The sequence below is a fragment of the Cervus canadensis genome, chromosome 3 (genome assembly GCF_019320065.1).
Source record: "Cervus canadensis isolate Bull #8, Minnesota chromosome 3, ASM1932006v1, whole genome shotgun sequence".
Classification (NCBI taxonomy): domain Eukaryota; kingdom Metazoa; phylum Chordata; class Mammalia; order Artiodactyla; family Cervidae; genus Cervus; species Cervus canadensis.
This window is the reverse complement of record NC_057388.1, coordinates 113,062,232-113,072,675: the sequence shown is the minus strand read 5'-3', so window position 1 is coordinate 113,072,675 and position 10,444 is coordinate 113,062,232. Positions and strand designations below refer to the sequence as shown.

The following is a 10,444-nucleotide window of genomic DNA, read 5'->3' as shown; positions in this document are numbered from 1 at the left end:
AAAGGGGCTGTGGAGGAAGAAAATAAAATCCGGTTTTCTCTCTGAATAGCTTTACTTGGTTAATTTCCCACTGGCAGAGCCTGCCAGCCCGCCACACCCACAGCACTCACAGGCCACCAGCAGGGTGGTGGCAGGCTCCCTCGAGAGCGGGGACCCTAACCTAGCAACTTCTTCAGAGGACAAGCAGAAAGTTTCTCCCGGCCGTCTTTCTAGCGAGACTGGGGACAGTCCGAGGGACACGGGGTGGGGGTGGGGGGGCCTGGGGCCTGCCTCCAGCTTAGCAGGGAGGCTGGGGGCAGCCCAGGGTGCCGTCCTGCCGTCGGCGATGTGTCTCCTCCCCTGGCATGAGCCCCCCTCGTCCCATCGAGTCCTCAGACCCTCCTCCCGGGCACTGACCCCCTGCACATCTGGCTGTGGGGCTGGTTCCCGGACTCCTGCCCTCTCTGCGGGTGACCTCTGGCAGCACAGGCGTGGCGTTAATAAGGCTACTTGACAGAATACAGATGAAAGCAAGGAGACCAACAGGAAACCTCTGTGAGGGTGATGGGGGAATGGCAGGGAGCCTCCAGTGGGAAGCACAGGGCTAGTCTCCCCTCCTGGGGTAGCTGACAGACTCAACACCACCCCTGGAGAAAGAGGGGCTGAGAGAAACCCGCGGAGGAGGCTGGGCGGGGGGGGGGGGGGGGGGGGGGCTCCCCAAAGTACAGCAGAGAGGAGAGGACAGGGATGCAGAAGGGGAGTCCGGAGGGGTGTTTTCTTGGAAGGGCAGGGGGATGAAAGGTGAAAGCCAGGCCACACACACACGGTCTGGTTTATTGGCTCATTACACACACACACCAAGTATGTACACAAACATAAATACTGCAATGTACACATTTACATGGGACCTCTGCCCCGCCCAGGCTCCCGGCTCGGGGTGGGGGGGCCTACAGGGGGCTGGTACGGGAAGGCAGGAACCTGGAGGAGGGCGAGGTCCTGCTCCCCTCCTCTCACAGCACCCCCAAAGCATCTCCTCCCTCCGCAGCGGCGCAGGCCGGGCGGGGGCCAAACACCTGTGGCGGCTGGAGTCCCAGGCGTCTCCTCTGACCCTCCCGTCCGGCTCTCCTCCCAGACTCTTCCCGGGTCCCTGGGTCTCAGCCCGTGTCTCTCGTCTGCCCCAGGGCCTGGAGGGAGGTGGGTGCCCGCGCCCGGCGTCAGTCCTGGCCCCTCCGGCCTCTTCCCGGGGCTCACAGGAGGCTGGGGCTGCGGCGCGGCTCGGCGGAGGCGCTGGCAACGCTGGGCGGCTCTCGGCCGGGGGCGGGGGCCGCGCCACAGCCCTCGCCGGGGCAGCCGTGCTGGACGAGGATGTCGGCACACTCCTGGCTGCCGGCGCGCCGCGCGTAGGCCAGCGGGGTCAGGCCGCGGGCGTCCCGGCTCCGCACGTCCACCCCGTACTGCAGAAGGAAGCACGTTCTCAAGGTTGGCAGGAAAGGTGTGGGTTCCCCCCGCGAGGGGTGGCAGGGGGAGGACGGATGTCAGGGAGGTCAGGAGGGCCCCCCCCCCCCCGACTCACCCAGATGAGCAGCTGCGTGAAGACCACGTTGGCCATGGCGCTGGACAGGTGCAGGGCCGTCCGCCCGTCCCCGTCGCCGTAGGTCTCGTTCACCTCCTCCTTGGACCCGTGCGCCAGGAGCGTCACCAGCAGCCGCAGGTCGTCCTCCACCACCGCCCGGAGCAGCTGCTGGCCCAGCGGCACATCCGAGCTGGGCAGCGGGGCCAGGAAGAGCTTCTGCTCGTACTTGGCCCGGATCCAGCGCTCCTTCTCCTCTCTGCGGGCACAGACAGGGCCAGGCCAGGGGGGTGGTCAGGGGAGCGAGCAAGGTGGGGGTTAGGGGGCCAGGACCCTCAGAGCAGAAAGCAGCCCGAGGGACCCAGGGCGGTTGGGGGCAGCGGGTGGCGCAGAGAGTGTGGGAGAGGCTGGACGTAACTCTTTGCGGGGAGACCCCAGGCGGGCGGTGGGGATGTGCGGGGGGGCGTGGCAGGGACTGGGGGGCCTCGAGGGCTGGTGGATTCCAGTCAGGGCTGGGGGCGGGAGGGCGTGGGTGGGCAGCTTATCTGGCCCTGCCGGAACAAAGGAGGCGGGGGCCTGCCCTGGGGGCCCACGGACGACCCTATCTATCTACCACCCATTCTCCATATCTCGGCGCTCCGGCTGTAGGCTTTGCGCCATTGCGCGATAGGGCCCTGCGCATGCGCCCCCCGCCCCACGACGTGCTGATAACGGCGGAGAAAGGGCCGGCTGTTGTGAGGCTCTGAGTGACAGGCGGAGGGCACCCCCGGGGGCCCACGGCCGAGCAGAGCAACGGCAGGGTTTAACCCTTCCAGCCCGCAGCCCTGTCATAGCCGCCCGGCCCCCATCCCCCCAAACCCCCAGCCTCCCAGCTCCCCACCCGGCAGGAGCACCCGGGGCCTCATGCCCTCACCTGCAGGCGTCAGGCCCCGGCTTAGCATAGCCGTCCAGGGCCCCCTCCCAGACGCTGTTGGCCAGGGCGTTGCCCATGGCGGTCATGACGGCCAGCAGCTCGGGTGGCCAGTCGTCGAGGTCGAGGGAGCGGACCCGGGACAGGTGAGCCCCCAGATGCCGGTGCGTCCCGGAGCACTCGATGCACATGAGCGCACCCAGGTTCAGGCTGGCCCAGTCCGGATCTAGGCGAGGAGAGGACGTGACGGAGCCGCCCCGCCCCCCCCCCCATCCTCGAGCTCCACCCACCCAGAGCCCCCAGCCCGGCCCCACCGCCGCGGCACTCACTGGGGGCGTCGCAGTCAATACAGAAGCTGTTGCCCCGGACGGTGCGGACGGCCTGCACGGCCAGAGCTGCGTTCTGGCTCCCCAGTCGAGTCTGAAGGGATGGGGGGGTGGCGGGGTGGGCGGTGAGTCAGGAGGCCAGCGTGGGGCACCCCCCACCCAGCGCCCCGCCCCGCCCCTCCGCCCCGCGCTCACCTTGTCCTTGGCGCTGCGGCAGCCCTGCAGGCTGGCGAGGATCTGAGCCTGCACGCTCTGCACCCATAGCTCCCGCTCCTCGGCCGTCGAGGCCTCAAAGTGCCACGTCTGCCCGGTGAGGGACACCACCACGAACTCGAACGACTCCTCGGCCTCTGCGGGCACACACAGGGCGCACACACCCGTCAGGGCAGGGCCCCTGTCGCACACACATACAGCCCCTCTGGGCCCCAGCCTGGAGGACTGTGCTCTCGGGCTCCTCGCAGAGGGGGAAGTGGGGGCGCGGAGAGCAGCCTCCCAACCTGGCCACCTGTGGAGCCTGGATGGAAAAGGTGGGGACGCAAGGTTCGTGGGCAGCCCCGGTGCGGCCAGGAACAAGTCTGGAAGTCAGAGGGGTGCTTCCCAGAGAAAGCAGAGCCCAGGGTCTGGAGAAGATGCACCAGGGTGCTGGGAGGCAGTGCCAGGGGGCGGGGTGTGTGTGTGGGGGGGGTGTTGGAGGCGGGTGTGGGCACCATCCGTACATGTCAGCTGCAGCCGCCTCATTTTGCAGCTCATTAAACCCAATATTCCTGACGGCGTCGGCGTGGGGCTCCTGGGAGCCGGGCCCCTCCCCCCCTCCCCTGGCACAGGCAGGCAGGGAGGGCAGGGGTGGGGAGCGGTCGTGGTTTCCTCCAGAGACCACCTGGGACATGTAAGCAGACAGGGATCCGCGGACGTGTGCGGTCACAAGCCCTGGGGGCTGAACTGTGACCCCCCGGCAGTGTGGAGGCGCTGCTCCAGGCTCTGCGCTCTGACCAGACCATCCCCGTGAGCCTAAGTCCTGATGCTCACCGCTGCTCCCCATCCCTCCCCTGGGGGGGCACACAGCTCCCGACCAGCAGAAGTGTGTCGTGGGGGCTGCAGAGACCAGGCCACAGGCTCCGCGGGGCAGCTTCCCATGGCGCCTGTGACCCTGACCCGTCCTCCACCCCGGAAGTCCTCAGGGCCGGGCTCCCGCTCCAGGAAGCCCTGAACAGAACTGTCTTCATGGCAAAAGCTGGAACCTTTCTTTCCCCAGGCGCCACCATTCCGCCTCACCTCGCTCCCCACCGTCTCTGAACCCCACAGCCCTGATCACCCATGGGGACTCAGTTCCCTGGTCCAGATGGGCCCCGGGCCGTGAGCGCCAAGCACCCCTGTATCACAGGCCGGCTCTGCAGAAGCCGCTGTTTCCCTTAGTGATGGTCTCCCCACAGCCCTGCCCCTGCCCATGGGAACAGAGCCCAGCAAGTGTGCATCCACCTAAGTTAAACTTCCAAAGGGACTCCAGCCACTGAGAAGACGCACGCTTCAAAGAGGACGTGGGGAAAGCCAGACAAGCAGTGCTGTGATGAATAAGGAGTTAGGAGCAAGGACCTGTGGAATCTGAGGAGCTGGGGTTCCTCTGCCCAGAGACAACCAAGGAGAGACTCAGCCCGACACACGCGGATGCTGAAAAACTCGACGGGTGCTACGAGAGGCGGAGGGAACACAGGTCCTGCCCGCATCACCGGGAAGAGGTACGGGACTGGCAGTCTTTTACCTTCTAGGAGAGTAAACGAAGGAAGCCCACGTTTTCACAAGGAAAGGGGTTACGTTAGGCCGACGAAGGAGCTTTTTTGCTAAGACACCAGGTCTAAATGACCAGAAGTTATGGAGCTGCTGTTATGAGATATTATTATGAGAAGGTGCTTAAGCTAATGCAGACAAGAGGGTATGAGGGCGTGATGTTTCCAGGACGACCCCCAAGTCCCCCTGCCCACCTCCTGCGCCCCGGTTTCCCTTGGGGGGGTCCCCCTAACCTTCAGCAGCACTGCTGGGGCCGTCTGGTCGGGGGGTCCCGGTGCTCTTTTTCCTCCGGTGCTTCTTCCGGTTGGAGTGGGGAGATGGGGGGGGCTCCAGCTTGGGGCTGGAGCTGAGCACCTCAGCGGGGCCACTGGCTGGTGAGGGAGAGTGGGAGACGTGTGGGAAGTGGGGAGGGGGCAGCACCCTGACCTGAAGCTGGGGCACCACCTGGGGGGAGCAGCCCCTCCTGCCCTCTCCCCCCACCCCCCAACCCCGCCCCACCCCACCCCGGGCCTGGAGGAGGAGAGGGTGGGAAACTCAGGCAGAGCAGAGGGAAGGCAAGGGGAAGCCAGCCTCTGCAGCCCAGAGGGGCGGAAGGCGGCCGGGAACTCGCTCGCGGGGAGCTGAAACCCCAGCAGCTCCGCACCAAATTTATCCTCAATCACACTCCCAGCTCCTCACAATTAATAGCAGAATTAGAGACAATCAGGGAGCTGCCTAATTACTGTCAATTAGAGCGCGCTAATCAAGCTCCCGTCTCCCGCACCCCGCCCGGCGCTCACCACTAAATGTCAAACTTCATTAGAGGCAGACACGCGGGCGCCCTCCCTCCCTGCCTGCCTGCCTCCTTCCAGACTCAACAGAGCGGCCCACGGAGGCCGGAGGCCGGCACGGCCCTGGACGGTGACCGGTCGGGCCAGGCCTCCACCCCCCATCCCCGGGGGGGCCTGGGCTGGGTGCAGGAGGTCGGGGCAGGCCCCGGGCTGTGGGCAGCCAGCCCCTCCCACTGTCTGGGCTGGGCGGGGGGCTTAGTGGGGACCTGCGAAGGGTCGCTGGGAGAAGCTGATGCTCTGCTGCCCGGAGGAGGAGGGACGGCAGGTGCACCAGCCCCGGGAGGGGGTGGGTCTCCTCCCGCCCACACCCTCGCGGAGTTGCTCTGACTGATGGATCAGGGCTGAGGGTCAGGACGCGGGTGAGAGTGAGGTACCCGCTGAAGACACAGGGGAGAGGTAAGGGCAAGAAGAGCCATGTGAGCAAGGTCCAGACAGCAACCCCCGTAAAGAGAGCAAGGGACGTGGGAAGGTCGGGGAGGGGCCTTGGCCTATCGCAGGGGCAGTGTGGGGAGAGACTCTCTGGACCACTCCCTGATCTGTCTGCAGGGCCCCCTTCCCATCTTTGAAGCCCCCAGCACCCCCCCCCGCCGCCCCGGCCTCCCTCCCCGTCCCCCCATGGCGAGGCTGATGAGCTGGCTGCACGGGGGGCTGATGGCAATGCCAGCGCCACCAGCACCGCCTGGGGCCGGCAGAGGGTGGGCAGGGGGGCTGCAGAGGCAGGGAGGGTCTCCAGCGCCGGCCGCTGGCGGGGGCCTGAGGTGGCCACCCTGATTCCCTGTTTCCCAGGAGCGCCCGGCCTCTCCGAGCCCTGGAGGGCTGTTCCGGGGCGCGTGTGGCGGGGGGACCCCCGCTCCCCTCTCAGCCTCACGGGTCCTGCGTACCTGGGGGCAGGGCAGCGGCCTCAGTCCACGGGTCGGCGCTGGACACAGAGCAGGCGCGCTGGTGCAGGCCCTCAGGGCGCGGACCGGCCCAGGCTGGGCTGCTGGCTGGGTGGGGGGTACCTGGGGACGGGGGGTTGGGAGGAAGGGTCAGACGGGGAGGGGCCCCGGGGAAGGGTGGCCCACAGGCCATCCTGAAAGCACAGCTACCTACAGGCAGAGCTTGAGAAATGCCCGCAGGACACTGGGAAAAAAAACGAGGGGCTCCTGGGTTCACCGAGTACCTGCCAGGCTCGCCAGAGAACTGGGGTGGGGGGCTCAGGCCGGCCTCAGACCTCACGCCCCGCCTCGCTCCCTGCACCCGTCGTGTCCCCTCTCCACCCCACCCTGTGAGCACAGCCAGACGCTGCCGGGGGGACAGCGGGGCTGACTCCCCGTCCCGGCCCGAGCCGACCCTGCTGGTCAGGCCCCAAAGCCCGCACTCCAGGCCACACACGCTGCGGGCTGTGCCTCAGCTCTGCTGCCGTTCTGACGAGAAATAAGTGTATCAAATTCAAGTAATTATGTCTAATTAGTATTAGTAATTATCCTGTTGGGCTGCAGAAAATTAATCTTTCGTTTCCCATTGGGGGGAAGGACGACGGAGCCAGGGGAACGGGGCGGCGGCTCCAGGAGTGCCGGGGGGCCGGTGGCAGGGCCCTCCCTGGCTCATCAGTCACCATGGTCGGCCCCCGGGGGCGACCGCAGCCCTCTCGCCTCGGACACCGACCTGAGATCCTGCGGGGCCTGAGGCCAGGAGGCCACAGCTGGCCAGCAAGTCTGAGGACCAGGGGTCACACCCAGGGGTCTGCATGGAAAGCGGGGTGGGGGGGAGCAGCCGGGTGCTGGGTGCTCGTGACAGGTAGAGACCCCCGGGGCTGGATAAGCCTGACGGAGGGGGCCCTGGCCAGCCCCACAAGCACAAGGGGCAAGTGTCTGCAAGAAGCAGAAGCCCCTAGAAGGGAAAGGAACAGGCCGGCCGTGTCACACCGATGCTCTGAGGCCCGCAGGACGCTGCAGGGTGGGGCGAGTTCTGTTTCCTGACACCCACGGCGGGAGCAGACACACAGCAAGCGCTGATTAACACCGGTGCGGGCCAGCCCCTCGCGGCCACACGCCGAGGCTCCTCTCTCCGGAATCCTGCCCCCCTCCTGCTCTGCCTAACAGGTCCTTGCCAACTCAGCCCTTCTTGGGGTGGCCTCGTCACCGGCCCCCCAAGCCCGGTCAGGAGACCTTCCAGGGGAGCAGCAGCCTTAGGGCCAGACTTCCTGCCCCGCCCCCCGCCATCTCCCCTGAGGTTCCAGGTCTTAATCCCCCCCAGACCCCAGCCCTAACCAAAGATACCACAAGGCCCAAACCTCCTCCCCACAAGCCCCCCAACCTAAAACCCTGAGGGAGGGCGGGCAGGTTCCCTTTTCTTTGTTAATTCTCCCCTCATTACGCCTGCAATCCCACAATCAGTGTGCACTGTAATTGTCGAATTTGATGCTAATGATTAATGAATTAAACATGGAGCCATCAATTAGTCCTCGGAGGATAATTCTGCATAAAGCAGCGGATAATGTAATTACAGTAACAAAGATAATGAGATGTTAACATCGCCCGGTGAGCGGAGACGCGTTGTGAGTGTGCGCGAGGTCGCTGGCGGTACGCCGGGGGGACGCGGCCCCGGGCGGGGGGGGGGGGGCGGCCCGGCCACGTGTTCCGGGGACACTGGGGAGCCGTCGGTGGGCACGGCTGGGTACACAGGGGCGTGGGCCACACCCCTGCTTCACACACCACTTCCGCTCCCCAGGTGGGGGCCTTCAGGGAACATGGCAGGACAAAGGGTCCTGGGTGTCCCTCCTCCAAGGAAGCAGCCAGCTGTGCCCCTGCTGCCTGCCTGCAAGCAGGGCTCCCCTTCCATCCACTTCCGCGTCCTCTGCCCTCTGGTGCCACCTGAGAAGCCCCAGGCTGGCACCCCCGGGCTGCCCTCACTGTCCTCAGGCCAGCGAACCCGCCCCCTTGCCCCCAAGCGCACCCCCGCCGGTGGCTCTGAGCACCCTACCCATCTTTCTTGTTTTCCTGTCCTTAGCGTCCCTCCCTCCACCCGTCCACTAGTGCACTCTCTGCCTATTTCAAGGGCCTCGTTCTGAGCTCGAGGTGGCTGAGTGGAAGCACATAGCTGCCCCAGTCAGGCAATGTAGGTTCAAACCCCTCTCTACCACTTCAGTGGGATTTTGGGTGCTCTGTTGCTAAGTCACGCCTGACTCTTTGCAACCCCATGAATTGTAGCCCACCAGGCTCCTCTGTCCACGGGATTGTCCAAGCAAGAATACTGGAGTGGGTTGCCATTTCCTTCTCCAGGGGATCTTCCCGATCCACGGGCTGAACCTGCGTCTCCTGCATTGTAGGCAGACTTTACCACTGAGCCTCCAAGGAAGCTCCTCTGGGGGATTTTGCAGACAAGTTACTTAACCGCTCTGAACCTTTGTTTTTCCATCCGTAACATGGGATCACGATCTCGACATCAGGGCTAGCACACCCAGCACCCCTCAATCAGTGGTGCCAGTGCCCCTGACCCCTCAGCGCCTCCAGACAGGGTGGTACCCTGGCAGGGCGGGGACCCTTGCCTCAAACAAGCACCGTCTTGCTCTCCTGACTGCTGGGCGGGGCGGCGTCCACGCCTCTGAACAAAGACCCCACCCGGCACTGTGGACCCCCAGGCAGCGCGCTCGGCCAGCGTGTCTGAGATGTGGCCCTGGTTCCTGTGCCCCCCATCGCCTGCTCTGCTCCGGACGCTGACACCACCTGTCGGCCTGAGCTTCCTGTCCCTGCTCTGATCCGCCGGGCTGTCCACTGGCCACTTCCCCTACTGACCCCACGAGGGCCGCATTTTGGCCAACATGCTAGCTGGGCTGATCCTAAAGCCTGACACTCGGTGCGAGCCTGACCGGAGCCCTGAGGGCCCAGGCTGGACGCAGCCCCCTGACGCCTACCTTCCCAGGCCCACCCCGCCCCCCCCCCCGGTCACAGTGTGCCCCACGCCCCCACCTCAGCAGCCCCTCACCTGTGCCCCCGCCCAGCTGCGTGCTACTCCGCTCCAAGGCCAGCCCGTTGGCCCGGGGGCTGGTGCCGGGGGCTGTGGCCGGCGTGGCTCGCGGTAGGCGCTTCCCAGGCACCTTGACGGTGGTCCGCAGCAGGTCAATCTCCTTGCCGTGGATGTTCTGCATATAGTCCTGGGGCCACACGGACAAGACGGGGGGAGACATGTTAGGACAGGTCACTCTTCCGCAGCACCCCGTCCCGACCCTCCCGACTCCTGGGTCTCTCCCAGCACTGCTCACGTTTGTGGAGCCCCCAGCACCCCCCTCTAGGTCTGCCTGCATGTGGCTCTGGGGCTCTGCCGGGAGTGGGGCAGGGGCCACAGAGGATCTGGGGCCAGAAGTGACACTTGGGCTCCTTTAGGGAAGACGGCTCAGGATGCAAAGCAAAGGAGGCCAAGTACTGACCTGAGATGGGACTCGGAGAGAAGCCGGATGGCCGAGGAGAGGGACCGACAGGCCCCTGGGGACGTGGACGATGGGGCTGCCCTGGGCCTTGGGTGGCTGGTCACCAAGGACCCCAGCCCTGTTTGCAGATGCTCCCACCACAACTTGGGGCCTCGAGAACTTTCCCAGCCTAGAGCAGCGCCTAGTCCTTCAAATGTATATAAGCTGCTCAGTCCTGTCTGACTCTTTGCGACCCAATGGACTGTTCCCCACCAGGCTCCTCTGTCGATGGAATTCTCCAGGCAAGAATACTGGAGTGGGTGGCCATTCCCTTCTCCAGGGGATCTTCCCAACCCAGGGATCAAACTCAGGTCTCCTGCATGGCAGGCGGATTCTTTACCGTCTGAGCTACCAGGGAAGCCCTGGTGCCTGATGATAAATATTTGTCCAATAGTTAAAGGGAAGCCTTCGATTCTTTCTGCCGTCCTGAGGAACAGTGAGACAAGTGCACAGTTCCAGATACCCGTGGACATCCCAGCGGCAGGAAGAGTAATCAGTGCTAACGTCACACGTTGCCCGCCCAGCCACGCGCCAGGGGTCCCCCAAGCGACAGCTGACATCACGTCTGTATTTCACGCACTGCCTCACGTGAGTGTCCCG

General features: G+C 65.3%; 1 protein-coding gene across 4 annotated transcripts in view; it reads right to left on the bottom strand.

Annotated features, from left to right (window-relative positions):
- Positions 1 to 793: 793 nt before the first annotated feature.
- AGAP3 (ArfGAP with GTPase domain, ankyrin repeat and PH domain 3) overlaps positions 794 to 10,444 on the bottom strand; it is a 28,100-nt gene continuing 18,449 nt past the window's right edge. For 2 of the 4 annotated variants that reach the window (XM_043464144.1, XM_043464142.1), the window contains 8 exons: positions 9,364 to 9,532; positions 6,279 to 6,398; positions 4,801 to 4,938; positions 2,981 to 3,135; positions 2,789 to 2,879; positions 2,463 to 2,685; positions 1,553 to 1,808; positions 794 to 1,433 (listed from right to left, as the gene is read on the bottom strand). In XM_043464144.1, the coding sequence (XP_043320079.1) occupies positions 1,227 to 1,433; positions 1,553 to 1,808; positions 2,463 to 2,685; positions 2,789 to 2,879; positions 2,981 to 3,135; positions 4,801 to 4,938; positions 6,279 to 6,398; positions 9,364 to 9,532 (1,359 nt within the window). In that variant the 3' untranslated portion in view covers positions 794 to 1,226. The remainder of the gene's footprint in view (positions 1,434 to 1,552; positions 1,809 to 2,462; positions 2,686 to 2,788; positions 2,880 to 2,980; positions 3,136 to 4,800; positions 4,939 to 6,278; positions 6,399 to 9,363; positions 9,533 to 10,444) is intronic. The other 2 variants (XM_043464143.1, XM_043464146.1) reach the window with 2 other exon arrangements.